Genomic DNA, 26,474 nt, shown 5'->3' on the forward strand with positions numbered 1-26,474 from the left:
GTAAGGTTTTCTTGAGTGTTGCCTAATTGATACCAAGTCAACTCCACTGAAGAATGACAGAATATGAAGATTAAGTCGCACTGCCGTGTCAAATCTTGTAAGCATTTATGTGGGGACCCATTGCTCAATGATCATTTTCTTGGGCTTCCCTTTTAGAGCAAACATGGTTGGGTTCCTGCTCTCCTAATACTTGACCGTATGCATCCTGTCACTTTTTTTTTTTTCTCCTCCTCCAAACTCTACTTCTGAATAGATCTACCTGAAGCGATGCAAGCATTGCACATCCCCTTTAACAGTATTAACTACATAATCAGCAGCAAAAAATAATCAGTAACTAGTTCTCATGGCTACATGGAAACACTTTTCATTTGCATGCTATGACTTTCCACAAAGGGGGCTAAAATAACCTTTTGTTTTTTTGCTTGAGGCAGTGGATCGCTCCTTCCATTTCTGATCTCTTCTAAACTTTGGTGTCGATATTTACAATTAGGAGGTAAAATTGACTCAACATTATAGATGAATAGAGAAAAGAAGGTCCCACATTAGACAGCAGTCCAACACGGTTACAAAAGCAGCATACCTCTGTATATCATCAGGATGATACCGAAGTTCCTGCTTTTAATCTTGCATGTTCTGCTTTCTGTGACCAGCACTATTTAAGGCTAGAGGAGATGTCCCCCATTCATACACACAGTAGAATTATTTTTTGTAATAAACCGCAATATTGGTGGTACAAGATCAACCAGTTAATTACAGTAAATGTAAGATGAGCTTGATATTTTTTTAATGAGAGGACAAGAAACTGCTAGTTTGAAATACAATTTTATTTTTCTAATCAATATGTAATCTACAAAGTGTTATTACAAGATCATCAGCATGATCTGTTTGTATTTATACAGACAAAAATAAAATATTTTCCATTAAGAATAACAGCACTGCTTCAGAGTTATCAAAATTACAGCTAAGAATTACCAACTGCAGCAGTTAATTACTGTGTTTAGTCAACAAAAAGACAAATAAATGTAAAAACGATGTGGACACCAGTACGGCAGCTAAGAAGTCTGTCAAGTAAAATAAATGCAGTTAAATGCAACATGTGAACACACATTTTCCAATGCAGAGTACTTCTGGACAACTACTATGGAGTCTGGAAAAAAGCAAGAAGCATAAGGATGACCATGGCTTGGCATCACCTTCAATGGAGTGCACCATCACCCTCATTTCTTGAGAGCTGCTGCACAAAGGCAGCCAGAGCATCGTTCCCAGTCGCTGCAAGGCTTCAGCTTTGACACCCAGTAACACCTCCTGTCCTCACTTTTGTGCTCTCTTCTGGTTGCAATAAGCAAGCACTGAAGATTGCTTATTTACTAGCATCAAGAATCTTCTACAGTGTGTTTTTTTTTTCCTGCCCGTTATAACTATTCCTTTCTTCTTTTTCCCCCCCTCCTTTATTCTTAGAGGCTTTGATGCAGATCCCATTTTGTCAGTTAAAAGACTTCCATTGACTTCAATGGGTGTTTGAATCCAAAATTACATCAAATACAATTTACCTACACTAACACAACTAGTCTAAGAAAGATTAATGCAAAGAAAGTTTGTCATTTTGAGCAAATACAATGCTTTGTAAATAAACACTTTGAAAATAGCCGTTCTCACTGATTTACACTTAAAATTTAACACACACCAACTGTGCTTCCTTTGTGAAGGAAAATACAGATAATATCTAAATACTGCCCTGCAGTAAATGTTAGCGAAGTGTCAGCATCTTAAGTGACCTAAGCATTTGGAAGACTTTCAGTGAGTGCAGGTGCTGGCTGTGGACATGCAGAGAACAGACGTGTGAAACCTGGTTCCTAGTATGATGCCAATGTACCTCATGGGCTATTTAAAGCCCCAGTCCTTCTGCCAGCTGGACACCAAGCACACATTTTAGCAACTGTTCCTCATCTCCCAGAATACAGGGAGATGACTTACTGCCCAGATTTCTAAAGAATAAAAACCAGCATGTTTACTCACCATCACCTGCTATAGTGTTCACAGAAAATGTTAGCAAATAAGTCAAACACAAAGAATATTCATTCAATTGGCTATACTCAACGGCATCAGAGAACGCAGAAGAAATACTATAAAGGGGAACCAAGGGTGTTTCTGCTTTAGCAGGTTGCAGTAGAATAGGAAGTTAGAATTGATGAGGGGAAGTCAGACAATCCAAACTTTCTTTCATTAAAGTGCCTCGTATTTTTAAATATTCTGACAGCAAGGTACACAAACAGCAGTTTGAAACTGAACAGGGTAATTATTCAGCCCTAGGCTTTGCTAATTGTCAGGTTTAAATTGAAAGCTATGCATTAAACAGAGTAGCTTTCTTCCAATACAGGAGTATTTCTGTGGAATGGATTCCCTGTGATCCTGATCCACTTCTTATTAACATAACGGAGTCTGGCAAGCCTCAGATGGAGATCCAAGATTGTGCTACACAGACAAAGTTGTAGCTTGATCTTTTTATGTTAACGAGTTCAGCAAGGCTGAATGATCATTTGCGCCACACCAGATACAATACAGACTCACTACCAAGAAAGATGAATTAAAACGTTGCTTTACAGCTCTAGTATAACTGCGGATTTAAGTGAATTGCAGAGCTCTGCTGCGATGCCAAGGATGAACATTTTGCCCTACTATGCACTGTGCCACTCAGTTCAGCTGAGAAGTAAACAACCTGAAATTGAATGTGAATAAAAACAAACCAAACATGACTTGAAGGTGCTAATGGCTACTAAAGTCAGAACAGGGATGGAGGATGCAACATCTGAGACATATTTGGATACCTACAGTACTCAAATGCTTGCTTAGATTTATGATAATATAATCTGCTAATAAAAAGGATATATAGAGAAGACAAAATACCATAATAGTCTATTTGGGGCTTTGGCAGTGTAATACCCATAAAAAGCTGCCCCCAGGACTTACTATAGAATCTATTACGCATTTCATTCTCAGCTTCCAAATGGGTGGAAAAGTTTATTGTGGTGAACTATGTTCATATTATGGCCTTCTGTTTCCTCAGACTGGTAATTTTCTCAGTACATATCCCACATTTTTCTACTTTGGGGGAATAACATTTATCTGTATTTTTACACAGTGCTCACATAAACAGTTACAAGCTGTGGCAAAATATAAAGTGAGACGTACTGTATTACTGTATTTTTATTCTCCAATAATTTCAGTTTGAAGTAAGGATAATTTTAGGAAAACTGCAGGAAAAAAAATTATCACAAGTATTTTTTTAATTTATCAGATTTTTTAACAGAGCTGGAATTACAGCCTGCATAAAATGACTAAGGGGATAATGCCTACGTGGAAATGCTAAAAAGCCTTCCTAAATTACAATAATAGGAAGTTAACACATTAATATAGGGTTAGTAGCTACCTGCTGAAGTGTCACATTTTCACTTCCCTTGCCATAGTCTATTCCTGCATTGCTTCCCCCAAAAAATGCCATTAGAGCCAGCAGCATAACAAAAATACCTCACTTTCCATGCATGAAAAAATGCCCTCTGTCCTGGAAGTTCTTCAAAGCAGCAATGCAGCAGCTTCTGCAGTTTCCAAACCAACATCTGGACCCTAAATCCTAAAGGCACTATCAGTAGCAACTCACCGTTTTTTCAGCCTGTGGGCTGGTGTAAATTTTCAAAGCTTCACCAAATGAAATTGGAGTGGACCGATTTACGCTTGCTGAGAATATGCCCCCTCACTTGCTGCAACAATGGGAAAAAAAAAAAAAAAAAAAAAAAAAAGCCTGATGCTGGCACAAACATTTTAATCACATCTGCCATATGTTTTTTTTTGCCCAAGAGATTACTTCAAATGAACCTATAAAAGTGCTGGGGAGGAAACACTCACTGCCACAGAAAAGTGAGGAATATTATTGCTGAGGAACTTTTCCCATTTTACCAATGAAATCACTCAGTTTATAACTCATTAGTTGAGGCTCTCATAGAGAATAATATTGCAACTTGTTTTGCTCACATAAATTGAGGAGAACAAAAACACGGGGGACAGGTTTTCAAATGTCACTAAAAAAAAAAAAATGTAATTGGTCCTGCTGGAACCTACACATATGCTGGTGTGCACATAAGTGCTCTAGCAATTTTTATTGCTGAGCATTTTATGTCCAAGTGACATGAACTCTTTGAGCAGAGTCGTTAGGTTTCAATATGGACTATGAGATCATTCCCTTGTCAGAGATATGCAACAGGAAAAAATATATATATATTACAATCAGTCAAGTAAGTGCTCACATCCTGCAAACCTTTACAAGCAGACCTTGCTCATCCTGTTTTTCCCATGACGGGAACCTGACTTGAACACAAGCCAATCGAGTGCTGATTTGCAGCAACAAACCCAAAAGCACTTAAAAATGTATTTGATGACCTAGTTTAGGATAAACACGATCAATGCGCTTTTTCTAACAACAGAATTTCCAATGTGAATTGATTCCTACTAATATCACAGTGATGATGCCCGCTGTCTTCTTTCACTGCATTAAGCAGTTGCCAGCCTTATCTGGATCTTCTCCATCAAGCCTAATCCACTTCTTTTCAATTTCAACCTGTAGTTAGAAAACAAAAAACAGGTAGAATTAGCAAACAACGGGGGGCACTAGAAGTGTGATTTGCAGCAATGGCACAAGGAAGAGCTTTGACACAGAAGCAAAACATTTCCAGACTGAACAAAATTTCAAAACCACTACTCCCAAATATAGCTCACTGAGGAAAAATAAGGCTGCATTTGTCTTTCAGCATCATCTTTGATGAGACAAGGAATTATTTTTTAATGATTCTTTTGCTTGAAGTCATTATCACAAGCACACGCAAGGTATGGTTGGAATACAAAGCAGATTTGCTTTGTAAATACTGTATGGAGGGACTGGGGTAGGGGAAGAGAAAGAAAAAATTGGAAAAACAGCCCCAGATACCTGGCAATTGTAAAAAGCTTTCTGAATCACATGTTTCTGCGGCTGCACATCACTCTCTAAGCCCAGTGACTTGACTTCTGTTCCTGATGCACAGGTATCGTGAATGACAAACTGTACAGTAGCAAACGGGTACCAGTCAGAAGGTATTTCCTGGTCTGATCCAAGCTCGAGTTTGTAAGACAGGCTGTGTGGATGATCTGAACCTTGGAAAAGATAAAACACAACACACACACACAAAATCAGTTAATTATTTTTTCCTTGTTCATAACGCATGGTTAGTCTGCTGGCAGAAGACCATAGCTCTCTCTCATATTAATGCATAGCTGTTACATAGTACAACATCATTCTATCATCTTTTGCTACTTCAGCACACTTTTCACAATGCCTGTAGTTCTACAAATTAATTTACAAGTGATTTACTAGATCCTCTCAACTTCTGATTAAGAAAAGAGTAGTACAAATGTAGGGAAATGGCTGTTAAATCCAGACTATTAGGAAAGAATCTCATTTTTCACTTCAGAATACATTTCTTACTTTACTGTTACAGAAAAATAAAAACTGGAAGACCCCAGCTCAGCCAAGAGAAAGATGGCTCCGTATGTACAACCACCAGCCTTTTCCAGGGCTCTCTGCTGTTGGAATTTTCCTGGGGTGTTCCTTTCAAGAGCTGGCACTCTTCATGTAACAGCATTTATTGCAGTCTGCCTATAGCAGGAAGATAAAGGTACAGCTCAGACTGCAGCTCAAACAAGGTATGTCCCAGCGGCCACGATACAGGCTAGCTGGATTCCCTTCCTAGCTTTGCTTCTGCTTTGGGAAAAGAACACACCCTGCTTCTTCTAAAAGAAAACACTGCTGAAGTAACTGCCCTGTTACAATGTGGAAATGGCGTGGAAAATCATTTCTCCTTCACCTGGCCCACCACGAACACCAGGGTGAAACGCCTGCCTTCCAAGGGAACCAAGGTCAGCAGGATCACTTTGCATGAAAGCAGTGTAATAGAACGGAAAGTACCCTTTCTATCATATCTGCATCTCCAAATTCTTCGAGGCAAAAAGTAGTAATTTCCTGTTTCCCCCCCTCTCCAGGATTTTAAGCATCAGCATAAAGACCTAACTACCACTTGGCTGCAGGCAGAGAAAAGCAGAGAAAGGATTGGCCATATTTTGCTGAAGGCAAGCCTGGCAGAATATATTTTTTATCCATTATATTAAAAGGCATCCTAAAGTTCAGGCAAAAGCGTCCCATTCTTACTTTCTTCAGTGGCAGGAATCAATTCTGCATCCATATGAATAAGAAAATACTGAAGATGGAGCTAACATACACCAAGCTTTATCTATCCCATAGGAATCATCCATATAACATTCCATATTCAAATGCTCACAGGCATTTGGCAAGACAAAAAAATAATAGTAATAAAAAAGTCCTTCCATAAGAAGTAGCTGAACCTGCAGCAGTTCCCTACAGCAGCCACATCATCTCCAGTGCTCCTAGGAGTCTTGGGCTGGGTACATCCCCTTGCATAGCAGGTGGAAGCTACATATGCAGCAGCATTTTGTCTGAGTTTCCCCCACAACCTGCCTCAAAGCCTGCCCAAGCCAGGCTATTTGCAATTTTAGGAAGTAATGTACATTTGCTTGCTTTCAATGGACAGAGTTCTGTCAAATGTATCAGTCCCTGAGTTCACCAGAACAAAGTTTAACTCAATACTGCCCTCCAGATTTCATCCCAAATCCCAAAAGTCAACAGGTCCCCAACAATCCACGGTTAAAGAACACAAAATTAATATTTGTCTTAAACATACTCATTATGTTAATAGTACTTTAGTAGTCAATAAAAAAAAAAAAAAAAAAAAAAAAAGGTAGTTTTAATTAGAAATCTCCTCTCTCTTCCTTCCTTTGTTCAATAAGTTAAAATTTGACTGCCTGGAAGAAAAGGTGAGGAACGGGGAAAAAGGAACAAGAAATCTCCTTTGGATTGTCAGCCCCTGAACTTCAGATGGCGTGGGGGGGACAGAATCTCTAATTCTTTTTCTCCTCCACATATAACAACAATAATCAACAATTTAAGAGATATTTGCTGACTTCTAGTGTTTTTCTCTCTGTCAGTTCACCCAAAGCCACACAAACACAGCCGCATTGTTACAGCCACCACTCCAGACAAGACTGTGTCTGCCACTGGACAAGTGCATTCCTGCACTGTCTGGACTCTCTAAGTGGCTGGTTTACAGGCATCCACTGCAGGCTTGCTTCCAGCATATACAGCGTTCAGTCCTTATCCTAAACGTTTCTTCTCTCTGTATCTATTTTTAATGTTGAGAGATCCGAAGCAGATTTCAGAAAATAATCCTATATACACAGCAGATGTTATCTTGCACCATGGGAGAGCATCAGCCACAGGCTATGAAATCCCCCAGCTTTCTTTACGAAAGTGTGCATCACACTGCATGGGCAGCAACTCGACCCCAGGCAAAATAGCAGCAGTTGTAACACCACGATGGCACACGGGAAGAAGAGGTTTTCTCTCATCCTCTAGGGCTATGGCTGACAAGGATCTGAGGAGAAAGGATTCATCCAGCAGCGTCTTGTTTGGAGTCCATTTGTGGTAGACACAAAAGGGTGTATATCTAGGGAATTTTGGATATCAAATTCAGCATCTTCCTGCTGCGGGAGGGAGGCCTATGAAGAAATGAGCAGTGATGGGAATTGTTTGGAAAAATATTTTGTCTTCCAAGAATGGGAAACCACAAAATTGCTTGGCATTCTCCTGGATAGCTCTCTGATGGTAAATGTCTCATGGCAAGATGCCCACTTGATCCCAGATGAAGGCATAAATGGGCCTTTGCTCATGGCCTGCTGCTAGTGGGTCTGTTAGACACGGCATAGTTATGGTTCAGGTATCACCTAACACTTCAAAAGCCCTCTGGCCTTATATTCCAGCTAACATACACTGTGAGAGGCAGAGCATTCAATGTCTCAGTGTTGGGATCTGGTAAGTTCTGGACCCTTTCTTTCCCCTAGGAGGTAGGCTGTAAGAGCAGAGGTGATAGTTCTGGGATCTTGATAAGGCTACTGTCCCAGGTCCTCTGGAGCAGCCTCCCCTGGACCCTTTTAGCTACCCCCAAAACACAGAGCTCCTCCCAGCCCACCTACCTCCTGCACAAGGTCACTGCCAGAGGAATTCACCACTTAGCTTGCAGAACAGTTCCTCTGCCCACCACAGGGCCACAGTGGGAGCATGTAGTGACCCCTTCCCACCAGCTGTCAGACATGATTACCCAACACTTCAAGAGATGGCGAGCATTGCCTTAGTTTTCCCCTAAAACCAGCTAGTGTTTGTCACCTCTGCTCCACAAAACTATTGTTTGCTAGCCTTGTGCTACACTGGAGTTAGAAGAAAGAGAGGTTGCGTGTGTCAGACCTTTTTTCCAAAACAAACAACCAACATCAACAACAAAACCAGCAATGCTGAATAAATGAGTTGTTGGCCAGGACCAAAGAAAATGCAGAAAGACGAGTTGGCTACAGCAGGTACAGCAGGCAGGGTGTACGTCTTTATGGTTACCCAGTGAAAGCTAAGACATCAGCTTTATTGTTAGCTTATTATTCAGACACAAGGCTAGCTAGGTAGCTGTCCAAATCTACCCTTTCAGGCATCGTGGAGACACTGACCATCTGGCCTGATGGACTGAATCACTCCTGAAAGGTAACTGGACAATTTGGGAAGAAAATTGAGTTTTTAATGGCTAGCTTAGGAGACAGAAAACCTGAGTCTGAGGTGTCTAGGCAACTTGTTACAACTTCTTGGAATTGACACACCTAAGTCTTTCCCTATTTTACATGTGACGATCTGGCAAACCCAAAAATGTTCTGAATTCTTGCTCCCTTCCTTTCAAGAACAAACAAAAAAACCCCACCATGCTACGAAATGAGATTCAAACCGTCACCTTGCATTCAGATAGCACTTCACAAAAAATTAATAACCTAACTTTGCTGCCTTTACTCAAACCATTTAGCACTCAATCACCCGTATGAGTAGCATTCAAGCAACCTTACCTGAGGTGGCATTGCAGGAAACACCACAGGGCGCAAATTTACACAGCAAGAGATTAGAACATCGTGATTACAAGACTAACATCTCCCCAGCTCCCCAGGCAGCACACATGCAGAGCTTCTCCAATGCAAAGACTGGAGGCAATGCTGTGCTGAAATCTTTATATATGGAAGTGTGGAACATTTTAAGTCCTGCTTTCACAAAGTGTATACTCGCACAATTTGCAGAAACTTCATTTGAGCAATTCGTCAAACTCCAAGCCTTTTAACTTTTTTTTTTTTTTAATTAATACTAACACTCAGGCTCCAAACTCTCCATTTATGTATCTGAATAAGTACAGACAGCTTTTAAAAATCTGGCATATCTCACAGCTGACATAGACTTGGCATGGCCAGCACTCTTCCAAGGAAGTAATTTAATAGAACCCAGTGGATACTAACATATTTCAATGTCTATAAACAATAGATAACCTTTTCTTCTCCACTCCCTCCCCTTATTTTTTTCTAAGCCTTGAATAGAGGCTTTTTGAAAGCAAAAACCTCAGCATATTTTTTTCCTCCTTCCAATAAAAGTATTATGAATACTTAAATATTTCTATTAGTTTGACTGTCCTAAGATTTTTGCCACAACTTGGGACAGATTTATTTTTGAAAGCTTAAATGCATGCAGAATATTCGGCTAAAGGCTTTAAAAATTGACCAGGCAGTAATTATGCTGAAATATTTCCTCCAACACATGAGCATTTCAAGGATATATGTGATTTTTCAGATATCAGCCAGAGGAATTAATCAACCATCAGAAGTTTAAGCTAATGCAGAATGCCACCACAAAAAAAAAAAAAAAAAAAATAGTAGTTGTTCTTACTTTCAGAGAACATAAGTCTGGTGCCATGCTCAGGGTTTGGGGTTTTATGATCTCGGATGCACCTCACCAGGTGGGGCAAGAGTGTTCTGGGTAGCAAACTGGCTGGGCTTATTACGCAAAAATAACATGGGATTATATAGGTACATTGGTCAGAAAATAAAGACCAAGGAGATGTTACCCCACTGTTAAATGAGAAGGTGACATTGACAGTGGGATCGAGTGTACCCTCAGCAAGTTTGCAGATGACACCAAGCTGAGTGGTGTTATCTGCATACACCAGATACACCAGAAGGAAGGGACACCATCCAAAGGGACCTGGACAAGCTTGAGAACTGGGCCCACATGAACCTAATGAGGTTCATCAAGTCCAAGTGCAAGGTGCTGCAGCTGGGTGAGGGCAATCCCAGACATGAGTACAGGCTGGGAGAAGAACTCATTGAGAGCAGCCCTGCAGAGAAGGACTTGGGGGTTCTGGTGGACAAAAAGCTCAACATGAGCCAGCAGTGAGCACTTGCAGCCCAGAAGGCCAACTTCATCCTGGGTCCAGAGGACATCCGTAAAGACTTTATAGGGCTAGAGCACCTCTCCTATGAAGAGAGGCTCAGAGAGCTGGGGGATGTTCGGCATGGAGAAGAGAAGGCTCCAGGGAGACCTCATTGCAGCCCTTCAGTACTTAAAGAGCAAAAAAAAAATATTAAAAGCAACCCACATAGACAGTCCCATGAGAAAGCACACCCCCGCCATCGCTTCTGGCTCAGCTTCCAGCCTTGCATTACTCCAGACGCCGACACTGTGCCTCTTCTGTCCCCACCACTGAGCAGAACGTGAGACACCAAGGTAGCAAGCAGCATGCAAAGTGGAGGGCTCTTCTCTAAATAACCAACAATTTGGGGGGACCCAGGAAAAAACATGGCATTAAAGTAATCCACAGGAGGTTTTGTTTGCTTTTTGTGGGTATGGGGGTGTTTAATTGCTTTGAATGCAGTCTCACCTGCTCACACATTTAGCTGTCACAAGTAGTGAGTGGACATGTCAGATTAGTACTAGCATACCTGAAACCAGGAATTCAAAGACTGAATCTCTTCTGGACATTTTAAAGTGGTAGTTAGTCCAGATAGTCGGGATGTTACAAGACTAGCCCAAGCTATTTGTAAATCCTACACACCTACTGCCTTTATAAAAGTACAGATTTTGCAGATGTTTTAGGCAAATACTTTAATAGATGCCCTTGTCTTACACAGATCCCCGAAGTCTCATATACTTAAAATGCCTATCCAAGAAAAGCATCAGGTGCCTTCACCCTATAGAACTTAAGTCAGAATGAGACTCCTGTCAAGAACTTGCATGCCTTCAGAAAAGGATGATGTGGCCTAGTCATCTGGTAAAATGATTGAAAACAGGAATTTTACAACCATATATTTGTATTTCCCTGCCCCCCAAAATTGTCTTTCCCTCAATTAATATAAACCAACTATTTTGCTTAGACAAAAATTAACAATTCCCACGTGCACGACTACAAACTTAACTGGCTTTACTGCAGCAAGTATCTAGAGAGTTATTAGCACCAGAGAAAAACAGCAATAAAGTGGGAGGCATTTTTGGCAGTGCAGTTATTGCCATGACCATACCATCTCAATACACAAACCCATGAAGAGGCAGTACCTAACAGCCTTTGCAGCAGCACAGTCAAGTTGCTACAAGTTTGACCACAGCACCTTCTAGTTATATATCATACCCACCATTTTTCAAAAGATGATAGAAATCCAGGACACAACGGTTCCAGTACACCTTTTCTATTAACTGTATGACACTGGGTGAACAAATCATTTCATCTACCTGCATTTGCTTCCCATCCCCGCACTGTCCAGCACAAACCTCATGTGAAACCTTTATGTGAAGCATAAACCCTCCCATCTGTTTTTTACTATAGGCTTGAGGTTTACTCCAAACGATGAGATCCACTTCCACACTACTGCACCCTTAAGATTTGTGACAGTAATACATCTGCCTTCATTCAATTGGGAAAATGCCCTTGGAAAAAAAAATAAATAAATAAGGCTATTTTTTCAGAAAGGTTAGTCCAGCTTCCACCACTACAGACAGAAATCAGAAGTACTGAAGCTGATGGAGGCACAGAAGCATAAAAACAGGGCAAAATCCTGAGAAGACATGCACCCAAACCCATCGATTTACAGCGCAAATTATTTACTTGAGTTTTTATCTGGAAGCCTGTCTATCTTCCACACAACAGCCCTGTAGGCACTTTCATATTTGGCTGTTCCAAGTGAGACTTGTATTACGGGATCAGATTCAATCTCATGTAAAGAACCAAGGCATGCTCTTCTATTCATTTTTGCTTTTAGGGACTTCTGCCTTTGGAGGTTCATGGTCCAAAGTGCTTTGATCCACTGAACAGGAACTGGAAAGCGTATCATAACATTTTCACAGTATTTCACAGAGGGTAAACGTGTTGTAGCTGAAGACATATTTATAAAAGCCTGAAGTTCTACATATGCCCCCTGAACCACTACTGCAGCCTTCACAGAAAACGGAAGGTCTTCTCCATGGTACCGTGTCCTGAAACGCATTAGCTCCAGCCTATAGGCATCAGGAGGTGTAAACTTAATAATTCGCGATTGCTCAAATTCCTGTGTTTTGACACAGCTATGGAAATAGGAATCAAGAATATTGATCCATTTCTTCTCCACATCCTTCTCAAAGTAATGCTCATCCCTCTTCTGGAGTTCCAGGTCATTCAGAGTTAGAAAGCAGTCAGTACTTCCATTCACAAAACACAAACAATAAACGTGTGTGATGACAGCACTTTCTACAAGTTTTCCTTCTGCTTTAGTGACCTTCCCCCAGAAGTTATCCACTATTTCTAGAGTCATTTCTTGTTCTTCATAATTTCTCCTTTGCCTGGAAATGGTAGGAAGCTTCATAAGCTCTTCCTCAACTGTTACAATGAAATCAGTGAAGTCATTATAATCCGTGGTTCCTAACTTTAACATCTGCTCAACCTCCGGCTCATGGATCACTTCTACTTTGGGATGGTACTTCCTTTTCTCCGTGTAAGAGACACACTCAATCTTCACGGTGTGGATTTTTCCTGAAACATTATAGCTCTCTAGTTTGGGTTCGGATAGCTTACAGTGTGGCTGCAGCTGGAATTCTCTGAAAGGTTTCTCGAGGCCCTTTTCATAGTACATCTGCAACACACCTCCAGCTAGAACCCTCAGGTAAATAGGGCCCCATTGCCGAGACGACATCATGTTCTTCTTTTCAGGAATGCGCAGCATGAACGGCCACCCATCAACTTTCCAGCTCCGGAACAGGCCATGAGGAACAGCTGGGGATTGCTTGTGCCACGCGTGAGCACTGGAGATGGGAAGGCTTCCCACAGTGTCCGAGCCATCAGCCTGCAGGTGTTCGAGCCTCTCACAGATGTAGCTGAAGGAGCCCTGGTTAAGGCTCTTCTGGTCATGGTAAAACTCTTTTTCTTTAGAATGACAAATGCCTTTGTTAATCGCTTTGTCCTTCCTGCACGTGTTAACATTAGCTGGTGATGTGCTGAGTGAGCATCCTTCCTTCCAAAAGGGACTGGCAAAGCCACAGTCACTCTGGAAGTGGGGGAAGCGCCCCAGTGTCAATGATTCTCCTGCCTTGTCACAGCCTCCTTGCAGATCAGGGTTTCCCTCATCTGTTGATTTGGGGAGTGAAGCCTTAACTGGATCGTCATTAGTCAAAGGAAAGCTGCTGGATTTCTGCAAGGCGAGGGAAGAGCAAACCCCAGGTGATGGAAGGTTAACATTTGATGGCCATTCAGGAATAGGATACAGGATATGAATCCCTGGGTTCTGGATGCACGGACTGCCTGGGTAGTCTCTGGTTGGCGTGGTCAGTGGAGAGTTACTGGGGGGCCCAGGGCTTAGGTAGAAGTCAACTACAGGAGACGAGAGTGGAGTGCTGCCTGTAGAAGATGATCGACTTGAAGATTCATACACGTTAGAAAGATTGAGTTTAAGGCCATTTGCTTTACAACTGCCGTGAGTATCAACCAATTTCTGAGGTGACTGGAAGAGTGGCTCGTCATCAAAGGTAACCCAATTGGTTGGATTTGTGGAACACATCTTCTAGGAGAGAGCACTTGCAGCTATATCACCCTCAAAGCATCTATAAAGAAAGAACAGACATGATCAGAAATCAATTCCATTGTAAGACAAAACCAAGAAACCCAACCCTTACAATACTCCACACAAAGCTTAAAACTTGCATGTAGTTTACAGATCATACAGAATCACAGAGTGTTTTAGGTTGGAAGGGACCTTAAAGATCATCTAGTTCCAACCCCTCCCATGAGCAGGGATGCCACCCACTAGACCAGGTTGGCCAAAGTGGCCTTGAACACTGCCAGGGATGAGGCATCTACAGTTTCTCCAGGCAACCTGGCCTGGTGCTTTATCACCCTCACAGTAACGAATTTCTTTTATCTAACCTAAACTCACCCTCTTTTAGTTTAAAACTGTTACTCAATTAAATGTATTTTGTGTGTTACATGTCTGTGTTCTCTTCAAAGACCTCTGACTTATGCTCTCAGAGATCAGACATGTCACAGTAAAGTTACAGGAGGGGTGGAATGGCTTATAAACAAGCAAGAGCAAGCTATAAGGATGAGCAATACACCCCTGTTGAAGGGTAGACTGTAAGAATCCGGAGGAGATACAAGCTGTTGAAACACAAGTCAAAGCCAAGTAAGTAACAACATATGCATCTGCCAAGCACTGAATTGGCTGGTGGCCTGGAAAAAGCACCAGGCTTCAAACGAATTAATACACTTATCAAACAGAGCGACTTTGGTGAATTGCACAGCTAGATGTCCTCTGAGCAAGACTGTAACCAGTAAATAATTGTCTTGCCTTTGTTGTTCTAAACCATGCACTGAAATGTAAATGCTCATTGTGTCCTTATGCAAGATGTGTCATCCACAAAGTTTTTCCTCCCCACTGCTCCCGACTAACGCAGAAGTGAGAAATAAATTGCTGTTGACTGCAGAGGAATCCAGTACAATGAAGCACCACAGGGCCTACATAAACATCGTTTATCTGAAAAACAGTATTCTTATTGTGCCAGTGTGTTCGCATTTGCCGGAAAGCACGAGGAAGGCAGAGTTCATGTGCACAAAACCACCTGCATGCATATTACTCTGTTAATTACAGCTAGATAACAATAACCTAGAGCCATTCTCCTTCATGCTCAAACAGCCATAGTCAGGCCATTTCTTAATTGCACAGCAAGGATGTACACATATAATCATGTAACCACAAAAGCCATTCCTCATCTGCAGCGTTAAGGGAACAGTCTGTTTCTAGAGATGACAAACTTCAGCCAAGTGGAATCTTATCCTACGAGTCATTATTTTTCAAAACTTCTCCCTTATTTCTTGGCGGGCTTATAGTCTTTAAGAAAGCATCACGAACTGACACAAGACACTCACCCCGCTGCTGAACAAACAAGGGCTTGGCATGGACCCTTTGGTCCTTCATTATTTTTCTGAACTCTCAACCTCTTTGTTCAGGAAAAATATTTGCACTATGCTAGTTATTTTATAAGCATTCTCCTCTCCACTTAAAGAGAGAAGGAGAAAATGAGCAAACAAGTTACAAAGGACAATCACAGCTCAGACACACTACTACTACTGTATCCCTTCGCCCACTCAGTCACTTCATTAAAATCAAGTGCAGCAGTGGGGGGAACAATCAAAGCTCCTTGGTCTCATATTTGTTCATAATTTTTTCCTCCTATTTCACAGCCTTCTCCTCCATCCCCTCTGCAGCATTTATTGTCGGCTTCTGCAAGCAGGAAGTTTCAATGTTTTCAGGCTCACTCCATCCCCATCTGGCATTTATGAAAGATAAGTGACTGCCAGCCAGAGAAAAAAACATTGAGGGCGAAAAACCACGCTGAGCAAGGAGACTGATAGACCTTCTTGCTGCCTGGGCTCCGTGGATGTAGCTGAAAGGAAGTGACGGTGCACTGAGGAGCCTGACAAAGCACAGCCTTCCTGTCCCACTGCTGCTAAACTGAAGAGGCAAATCACAAAAACTTGAGATCGTGCAAAAGAAGAAGAAAATATAAAACAGAAACATTTGCAAACCATGTTTACAGGAAAAAATATTCATTTTCCAGTGCATTTCCCTTTCACATTACAAATGAAGTTTTTCAATGCCCTTTATTATTTCCAGATGTTGAACTATTTTTTTCCAGCCTCTGTTGCTATTCAGCCTTTTTAAAATGTGAGGCTGCGATTATTCAGCATGTTTTTTTTCTGTAACAAAACACTCATAAAGATGTTTGAAATGTAACTGCCATATACTTAACCTCAGTCAATAAATGTCTACAAAGGGAAACACTTTGCAGATGGAGCTATCACCTGCAGTTACAATATCATTCACGTACCTGTCAAAAACTGCAGCTTTCACCTTTTATTACTTGCTCAGAAATGTATTAAAAATAAAAAAAAGATACTGATATTAAAAACAAACAAAGAAAAAACACAGGCAAGAAGCAAGTGTTGAAATAGGTAGCAATTCCACTGCTATTGCTCACTGATTACCGAAAGCAATTTCTGGGAGTGGAGAAAAAAATCATATGGATCTTTAAAAGCTATTTTTGTAATGTCATGCTAATATGATGAAATGCACTCTCTCCTCTGTTACAGACAGCACCATTTATCTAGTACTTAAAAGAAAAACACACGTTTATAGTCTTACCTACTTCATGTAGTTTGTTCTCAGATGCTTTTACATCTGTATGACACAATAAATTAATCCTATCTCTCAAGTCCTCTTTTGTTCTAAAAAGTGCTTCAAATTCCTTCTTAAGAATTAGCGCATTCTTCCTTTAAAAGGCATTAAAATCAGGCTGTAAAATAGATGTGGTTTGGCTCCAAAAAGCTCCCTAGGGACCCATGTAAGCATAACCCAGATATTTTAGGTAACAGGAAAACGATACAAGATGACATTGATCTCTGTGACCATGTACACTATGCAGCCCCTAACATCTAAATTACAAGCACGTGTGCTATCTCCTTCAGATATGTGACAGGAAATACCATTTTTAGCATATTAAAACCATAAACAAAAAGCTGGCTGAAATACCAGCTGGTCTTAAATTTGACTGCAGCGAACCCAAGAGCTGCGACTCATCTCAACCCATTGTGTTCTGCCTGAAAACGATCTTTGCATTTAGCAAATTAACTCAGTCCCTCAGTATTTAATGAACAGAAGTTGCAGCTGTAACTTCTTCATTTTGATACCTCGAGGATGTACGGAAGAGGATTCCTACCCTATTATTGAGAGATTTTATAGGCTGCAGCAATTACCAGGTCCTTTGCTGCTTCTAAAATCCCAGATCAAATCTGCTGCTAAAATACAGCTTCTGTGCCTTGTGGGGGATGCTGCTCTCTGTTCCTGCAGCGAAAGGGTAATAACAAATAACTTGCTCCAAGATGCAACTGAAGGTATCGACTGTGGTGTTTTTAATCCAGATACACGTTGCTCCTCAGCTAGATGAGGATGGTGACATCCTCCCGTTGCATCTCCACCACCCCAATGGAGCAGCTTCTCATCACCTCCTACAGCAGGGAAGAACCAGCACATGAGCCGGTGCTGTCCGCAGCCCAGCACATCACAGTACCCAGACTGCCTGGGTTGTCTGCGGGATGAAAAACATTGGGGGTCATACAGCTGCTAGTGAACCCCCTGAGCATCCTAGCCCCAAGGTCTTCCCAGCTTCTGACACCAGGTAAATCCTTCAAGCACATCCCTGTGGATTTAAACAGGAAGGGATGGTTGCAGGACAGTCTCCATCACAGCATAGCTCCCACAGTGGCAGCTCACAGCTTTCACAGGTTTGCACAAGGATTATCTCCTGGTTTTATGTTTGTTTGTTTGTTTTTCCTTATTTTCCTTTTAAAAATATTGAAGAGGAACAGGGCCAGTTAACAGGGAAACAACTTGCTTTTGCAAAGCATATAGTAAGTGACGGTAATGTTTAACAGAGCGTACTCATATTCCAAAATACAGAGAAGCATAATCACATAGATACATTCATTATCACCTCTTTAGCTCCAGAGACTTCTGCAGCTTCAAAAGCATTAGACTATACAGTCTTTAAATACGTTCACATCTCTCAGGCATGCTACTTCCATGGCAGGATCTTACTAGGCAGATGCCAACATCACATATTAGTTCAAGCTCAAAAAAAAAAAAAAAAAAAAAGGCAGATTTAGCAATGCACATATACCTAGACGCACACACTGTAACAAAACGCTTAAACAAACCCTTCAAAACCAGCTGAACTCTTGGCACAAGCTGCTCCATTTGTGGACAACACCTGGCGGTTTTATTTCTGCCCTGCCAGAGGGACTATGGCCCCCATACGTTAGCGCACGTAAATGATATTTCCAGGAACCACATCAGCCACTCTCCACATGCTCTCTAGAAACCTAATGCAAAACTCCCCATACTATGCATGCCGCAGTAAAGCTGTCCCATAATGACACCATATGAGTTGTTACTGTTTATTGTATAAATATGCAGACGATTCTTAAAGCATTTTGCCATAAAGCGTAATGGTTTCACAGGGAAGTACAAATTCTCTGCAGTTTAAGCAATAAAGCACATATGGTGTATAAAATAACCTAAACATTTGTAAGTCCTTGTAATATCCAAGTAAAATATGGCAAATGTATCTCTCTGTTTTACAGCCATATTCCTTTATCACCATATAGTTTATTACTTAACTACACAAAGAAAAAAAATGAAGAACACCTTCTATGTAAAACATTGCTTGATTTATGCTGATTTGCCTCAAATTTTATTTTGAGACTACATATGGCTGCACTTTTATTTAACTCTGCTCTACGTCTCCTAGACAGAGAAAAAAATCTCAGATCTGTACTTCGGAAATAAACACAAGTAAATGACAAAACTGGCTGTGAAAAATTGGCTTTCGTTTGTGTTTTGGATATATACGTGAAGTCTTCCACTGCATCACTCATTTCGTTACTTTTAGAAAATAAGTCATTGGCCTAAGAGTGAAAAATACACAGACTTCAAAGCATAACGTGAACTTGTATTTACAACGTTGGCTCCGCAGTGCATGGGCGCAGCTGGGGGAAGCTGTTCATGGGGGCTTCCAGGCTCCTTGCACCAGGAGCACAACCTCCATGCAAGGCAGGAGTAACTCACTCTGTCCTGAGTCATGCACAGCTGACAGATACAGCAGCTGATACTGCACACACAAGTGTGAAAAAATTAACATTTTTAGTCGGGGGTTGGGACTAGATGATCTTTTTAAGGTCCCTTCCGACCCGAGCCATTCTATGATTAATGGCATCAGCACAATGCTGCTCGTGTCCACCTTGCACTGGGAGTAAAGCAAATCTCACATCTGGACGTTGTCTATGCTGGGGAAAAAAGGCACCCAACATACAAACACTGCAGCAAACATGGAAGGTTAACAGGTTATTGTGTTATTAAAATGTCAAGTCCATGTATTGGCCCAAATGTGCTGTCCCTGAAGAGCATCCAGCGCTCAGGACAAATTCTGTACAGCGGTGCTCAAGGGAACACCTGCTTCTCTGCACCTCTGAGTCATGTCTCATGCTTCAAAAAGCTGCAAACAGATAGTAAATTCGCACATGAGGGAAAACCTACAGCAAGCTTTTAAAATAAAATGAAAAAAGCAGCAGTGCTGCCAGATTCCCATCTCTAGTTATCTACTCCAGGCTGCGTGGCTGTTACTGAAGAGGGTTTCCCCCAGAGAAGCAGCTCTTCTTGCTCACTTCAGAACAAGGGTAGACAGTGATGACCTTCCAGTTTATACAGAACAGAATAATTTACTTGGAATTGCATCATTGATCTTCAAAGATCATTGAGTCCAACCGCCCAACCACTTCAGGGCTAACCAAAAATGAACGCATTTTAATAAGGACATTTTTCAAATGCCGCTTGAACACTGACAGGCACAGGATATCAACCACCTCGTTAGGAAGCCTGTTCCAGTGTCTGACAACCATCACAGTAAAGACACATTTCCTAATGTGTCTAATCCAAACCTCCCCTGGTGCTGCTTTGTGCCATTTCCTTGTGTCCTATCACCAGTTACCAGGGAGAAGAGCTCAGTGCCTCCTTCTCCACTTCCCCTGCTCAAGAAGTTGAAGAGAGATGTTGTACAAAAATTTAGCATACCCATCCAAGGGTATTTTCAATTTTGCCATGAAACAACTGCCCCAACCTTAACCAGTGGGTTCTGTGAAGGACCTTCTCGTGCCTGGATCCACCCTAACAGACCTTCCCTGGCATTCAGATGTGAAGTAATTGCAAAAGCTGTTTCAAAAAGACAAGAAAACCACATGCATGACTGCCCTTGAGTGCAATGTGATCAGCTTAAGTTGATCTCCCCGTATGCCGTAAGCCATGATGCCCGCAGCCTCCCTCCTTGCTCCTGTGGTCACGCAGCCAGGGTGAGTCACACGAGCTCGCTCACTGATCCAACTAAACGCATGGCTGTAGGGCACACCAGTTTTAATGTGAAGATGGCACTCGAGAAAAACAGGAATACTCCTTCAGCCTGCAGATGCATTATAAAACACACAAATCAATGACTGCAGCAGCACAGAGAAGCCAGGAAGAAGCCCATCTCCACCAACAAAGCATCCAAGAATCACAGGCTTACAACGAGAAGAAACATAAAGAAACCAAAAAAGTTTCCCCAATCCACAGCTACATTGAACTCTTCTGTTTTTGAGGAAAGGCGATCGTATCTTGCAATGTACCACACCACCAAGTCCAGAGTGGTATTTAAGAAGGTCCAAAACCACAGAGTTATGACTAATCCTGTTCTTTACAATTAAAAGGTAATGAGAATGACAAACAAATAAAGGGGGGGAGGGGGGTTAACTGATCTCTGATTTATCATCTCGGGTTTTTATTAAAGGCTCTGATTCATCATCTAGCCACAAGAATGGCAAACGTAAACACTCAACTCAAGTCTAAGCATCTGTCTTGCTGTCTTGGGTCCATTAATGGTTCTCACATCTTGGTTCCTTCAGAAGACTCAGGAAAGGTGCCTATGAACAGAGAGGTGCTGGCCACCCAAGCTTTCCCTCTTTTCTGTTTCAGGAAGGCTGGGTCTCAGTAACACATGCTTTTGGTAGCACGTGTTTCTGTGCATCCTTGGACCTCAGGTTCATACCTGAGCACAAAGTATGGGCCATCCCATGCTCACGCTCCACTCACTGGCAAACAGGTGATCAGCAGGGCAACATTCATCAGGACAGCATCCACCGTCACAAGTGGTGGAAGTACTTCTACTAAGTTGGCTGAGACCAGCATTAAGCCATAAGAACTCCAAAGTGGTAATCCATGTAAAAGCAAACACCTTTAATAGAAAAAACTCTCTTTTCCTAAAAGACATAAAGACAAGTTTGATCAAAGCAGTACAGTAACCAGTAAGCATTCTCTTCATCATTTGTTTTCCTTCTTATTGTCCAGTTAGATGAGATATATAAATCATCTTTAATTCACTTCATGCCCATGCTTGCTTGTCTCCTTTATACTGCACACCCCTCCATGGGGCCTCTCTTCTCTATACAAAAAAAAAAATCTCCCCTGTTTATCCTCTGATCGGGGTGAAGAGGCTGAAGTTCCCACTGCCATCCAGTCCCCTCTCCAGCATTGCCATAGTGACTGCACAGCCCATGCTCCGCAGGCAGATTTTGGGGAGCCAGTGAGCAGTTACAGAAGAGACCCATGTAAACTGTTTACTGACAGTAGCTGACGTTTTACTGCATGGATGGCTTTTTTTGTTGGTTCCTCCCTCCCCTCCCCCCCCCCTTTTTTTTCTTTAAACCATAACACAGTTATGGCCTGGAAAAGACGGGAAAATAAATCTGTTTTTATTTACAGTACTCCTGCAGGTCACCAAGCTAATGGCATGTCACTGAATTAGCTTTAAACAGTGTTTGGGAAACAAATTATCATTAGGAATGCACAAACATCTCACACAAGTGCTCTGGTCACGGCAGAACTGCAGAGGGCTTCAGCAAGTAGTTTATTTAACATCCAAACTCCTCCCCATGAGCATAGGCAGGGATTTATAACACGCTACCAAGCAGCAGAAATGCAGTCATGTACAGCTGTGTCATTTCTCTAAAATCAACAACCTTATTTTAGAATTAAGCAGCCCTCTGGATGAAAAACAAAACAAAAAGAAGTCCTGAAGGCTTTGGCACACAGATCGCATATCAAAATGTTAAACAGGCCATGTTTAGAAACAAGTTTAAAACTGGTCCTCAGCTAGTGTTTGTAGTGTCCCTGGGAAGCCATGGATGAAATGACACAATGAATACATGATGAAAAAGTATGCTTCCAAACCTCCTTCCCCAAATCTTAGCACTGAACAACAAGAAGCAGGGAAGCTATTCGAAATACTACACTTAGCATATTCACTGAACCACACGGTATACTTGGGGGGAGGATGGATGGAGGGATGGGGGGGTATATTCAGAGTCAGTTTTTACATCAGCATTTAAAACTACCTCATGCTTTAGTAGCCAATAAACAAGAGCTAGTACCTTGCCAGAGATCAACACACCACCTAAATTTGCAGAGCTCTTAACATGAGAAGTACTGCATGGAATCTACCACTAACATTTTCTGACAGACCCATTCCCTCCTAAACTGCAGGATATTCTGTTTCCCCTGTCATAAAGACTGAACACTCATACTAATGAGGATCATAATTAAATCCTTACTGCTTAATTGAATAGAAGTATTTTTAATAGCTACTGATCACAGTCATGTCTGAAAGTATGATTCCTAATTCACTTACCCAAAAATCCTCATCTGGATTCCTCTCCAAAAGCATCTCTAACACAGATGTGGACCCCATGGTACAGACCCATATCGGCGCAGTTCTTGAAGAGCTGCTGCCTGTGGGCAGCCCCTGCAGAATCAGTTTGGGAGAGACCCCACGTGGAGCAGGGGCAGAGTGACCATGAAGGAGCGGTACAGATAAAGTTTTAGGGACTGACCACAGCCCCCATTCCTCTGCGCTGCTCAGGGGAGAAGGTAGGATAAGGTGGATGGGGGAAAGGTATTTGTATTTTGTTTTTAGCTTCTCACTGCTCTAGTCTGCTAGTGATAGGCAATAAATTACATTCATCTCCTTATACTGAGTTTGTTTTGGCCATGGCAGTAATTGGTGAGCAATCTCCCCGTCCTTAACTCAACCCTCGAGCCTTTTTCCATGGTGTTTTCTCCCCCACTTCCTCTGAGGAGGAGTGAGAGAGCGGTTGTGGCAGAGTTTAGTTGCCCAACAGGGTGAAAACACGATGCCAGAGTTAACATTCATGCACAGATAAACTGAAGAGCTTGCATTAATTTGTTATTTAGAGATCTGGATTTGGGTAGCTACGTGTCAGTGTAAGGTCTGGCCAAACTCTAGCAGTACAAACTTCTTCCGTGCTCTGAACCAGTTACACACTAGTTACATGATGCAGTGCTAAGCTCTGCTCTCCATATAGCTACTCATACAAATAGTCAGGGAAATAGGTAAGCTTTTTTTCATAACATTTTCTTGCCATAGGTGGACTTTCAATGCAGTAAAGTAGGCAATTTGATGTTTTGCCTTTGGCTAACTTTCTTCTTTTATTACACATGTAGAAGAGCCTTGACCTCCAGACAGGGAAAATGGAGCTAACAGGAAGGTGAACAGTTCATGTGTAAGAGCCTCAGGCTCTAAAACTTTTGTTCCCTTCCCCATCCAGACGTTACCATCCTCCCCCTAAAAGTTAAGTCCTGTTTGCAGAAAAATCAGGTTTCTGGTGCACTCTGCATTGGTGAGAAAACATCCCAAACCAGGAATGCAAGCACAGACATCCGTAACCTAACTCTTAACTCTTACCGTGCTTCAATAAAACACCCCAGTCAGCATTTTTCCTAGCACGTTTACGAGGTGCTCTCAGCTGCCGCAAATAGCCGAACACCTAAATCTTTTTAAAAAAATAGAAATGAAAAAAAAAAATACTGAAGAGACCCTTCTCCCTCAATACTGAGTTAAAACCTGAAAGCAAAAGTTTTCTGTAGCCTTTGTCACCTACAATACGCCTGAGTTACGTCTCCAGAGTGTGCACGAAGGGCTTATTTATTCATACTAAGCACAGTCTAACCAGCTCTGACCCGTGCCAGCGCTGCAAGGCACACAGTTCAGCTGGAGCTGCTGGTTTGCCTTCCCAAAGCCCCGGGTGCTGCTGGCCATCCAGCAGAAATTTCTGCACCAATAACTTCAGACGCTGCGAGCACACACGCACGGTTTCACACCACCAGCTGCATTACTAGAAAACGTGAGGAAGGCTCCAGGAGTTCATTTCGCTTCACATAGCACACGGAAAGAAAGAAATAAATCCTCGCTGGCCTGGCTGCCTGCTGAAACAAGGCGAAAGTCCTGGGGACCGGGGGGATGCCCGCACCCAGCGCCCCGGCACGCCGCGCAAACCCTACCCCTTCTCGCCACTTCGCCGTCGGTAAATAAGCAAAGGTAGAGCCCGGCATTTATTAAACCCCGATCTTCAACCAAAAAACGGAGAACCCCACCCACTTACCCCGTTCCAACTACCGGGAAAACGCCGCTGCTGACGGCGACGCCGCCGGCCCCGGCTGCCCTCCGGCGACCCGCGGCATCCGCTGCAGCCGCCCGGGCAACGAGCGGGGCAGCCTCGGCCCGCCCGGCCCCGTCCTCACACGGCCGCCCGGGAGGGGGTCAGCGCTGTGGGCAAACCCAGCCCGCACCGCCCGGGCAGGAGACGACGAGGGACCGGGATTGGCACCAGAACCGGGACCGGGACCGGGAGTGGGGCCGGGTCCGTGCCCAGGCTCCGCCTCGCCGCCCCGCCCCGGCCCGTCCCGGCCGCCCCCGCAGCCCCCGCGGCGCCTGGCGGGGCCGCCATTTGCCGTGCGGCGGGACCCCGCCGGGCTGAGCCCAGCCTCGGTGGGAGAGCTGGTAGCTCTTGGGATTTGTCTTTAAAATAAACTTCTTTTAAAAACAGGGTAGCGTTCCCATGGCAGGGACGTTGTTTAATCCTCGAGATTAAGGCGAGTGCTTGCGTTTCTGTTTGGTGCCTGAGCACGTCTTCTGGACAAACTTTGGGGAGGGACGGGGGTGCGGTAGGCAGGCGGTGAGGGACGGATTCCAGCACGGCTGCTGGGAACAAGCACGGTCTCTCTTCCAGTGGCACCAAACGCTGCCCTCAAGGTCACGTCTTTCAGAGGTGCAAAATAATTCACCTCTTGTGCTGCTCGCATCCCAGAAATTCTTTCGAACAATTTCCTCTTATCTTGAAATTTAAACAGCCTAAGTGGATCTGCTGAACGGCAAGACCACAGGAGCCGTTCATCTGCACTTACAGCCTAATCTTGTTTCATTTCCTGCCCTTTCCCCAGCATACAATAAGTGTGCTCACCACTGAACCATCAGGTCTGCAAAACTTCATGGTTTCAAACAGGACTGGTGGTGAAATTACAGAAATTCTATTTTATTTAACTCTCCAGCATATAACAAAATTCAAAGGATTGGGGAACCTTTTCAATAGGGGAAAAGCAAGTGTTTATTCCAATATTAATCATGAATTTAAAACAAAAAGTTACTTTCTAGACCCATTGTTAATGGAAATATGGTAATACCTATGCCAATTTTTCTTATAAATCATGTGATATAGTATTGCTGGGTTTGGTTTTCACCAACTTTTAATAATAAGTGATATGCATAAAAATCCTGATATATCCAGTAAGCAGCCTTCATTTAAAACAGTGTTGAGGAGCGCTTCAAGTGTATCAATTGAATTTTTGTGTAAAAGAAGTTACCCAAGCATATATGAAATCTGTGAAATGTAGAAAGTGCGGAAGAAAATGTCTGATGAAAACAAGATTTCATTTCAGTGGTAGTGGGTGCTACAGCAGTAGAGGAGGGTTTCTTACTAGTACGTATAGTGAAGGCAACTTTGTGTGTGACAAGGACTCCAGGATCACTCTCTTCAGCTGTGTACCCCTCCTAGGTGTCTCCCTTTAAGCACTGTGCTGGCTCAAAAGCATGGATAGGGCTCTGCAGCCATTTAGCTTACATCAGATACATAAACTTGCTGGTTTCTTAGCAAAATCTTAAGCCAGGGTGATTTTCCAATTTGTGTACAGTAGGCATTTTCTTCTCTGTAGCATCAGTTTTCCTCTCTAAAAGGGAAGGTGCTCTCAAAGAAAAAGCAAAGGATTTCTTGGTGTCCAGAACGTATGTCCCAGGAAAGAGACATGTAAAAGAAAAGAAGTGGCTCTGTTTTAACGAATATGCCCCTCAACCCTTGGGAAATAACATTTTTTGGTGGAGTAGCAGTCACAGGGACAGTAACTGTGGGAAAAGACTCATGACCACAACCAGTTAGGTGACAAATGATCCACCAATAGAGGAAAATCTGCTCATATTGCCCTGCAGAAGATGCATTGCAGTCAAAGAGGAGCTGAGGAAGGGC

At 42.6% G+C, this 26,474-nt stretch overlaps 1 protein-coding gene across 1 annotated transcript; it reads right to left on the reverse strand.

The window, feature by feature from the left end:
- Positions 1 to 806: 806 nt before the first annotated feature.
- STON1 (stonin 1) lies at positions 807 to 24,866 on the reverse strand. Its single transcript, XM_038176399.2, has 4 exons — positions 24,561 to 24,866; positions 12,102 to 14,065; positions 4,976 to 5,178; positions 807 to 4,609 (listed from the first exon to the last, which is right to left on the reverse strand). The coding sequence occupies exons 2-4, from the start codon at positions 14,020 to 14,022 to the stop codon at positions 4,535 to 4,537; spliced, it is 2,199 nt and encodes a 732-aa protein (XP_038032327.2). The 5' UTR covers positions 14,023 to 14,065; positions 24,561 to 24,866; the 3' UTR covers positions 807 to 4,534.
- Between the last annotated feature and the right edge of the window lie 1,608 nt (positions 24,867 to 26,474).

The sequence above is a fragment of the Anas platyrhynchos genome, chromosome 3 (genome assembly GCF_047663525.1).
Source record: "Anas platyrhynchos isolate ZD024472 breed Pekin duck chromosome 3, IASCAAS_PekinDuck_T2T, whole genome shotgun sequence".
NCBI classification, from domain to species: domain Eukaryota; kingdom Metazoa; phylum Chordata; class Aves; order Anseriformes; family Anatidae; genus Anas; species Anas platyrhynchos.

Bases quoted from the DNA above. Each gene is read 5' to 3' on its own strand.
- STON1 (XM_038176399.2), bottom strand. From the start codon at position 14,022: ATGTGTTCCACAAATCCAACCAATTGGGTTACCTTTGATGACGAGCCA. The intron at 5,179-12,101 runs GTAAATAATTTG...ATCTTTTCCAAG, and splicing joins GCTTCCAGATAAAAACTCAA to GTTCAGATCATCCACACAGC. The intron at 4,610-4,975 runs GTATCTGGGGCT...TTCTAACTACAG, and splicing joins AAGCTTTTTACAATTGCCAG to GTTGAAATTGAAAAGAAGTG.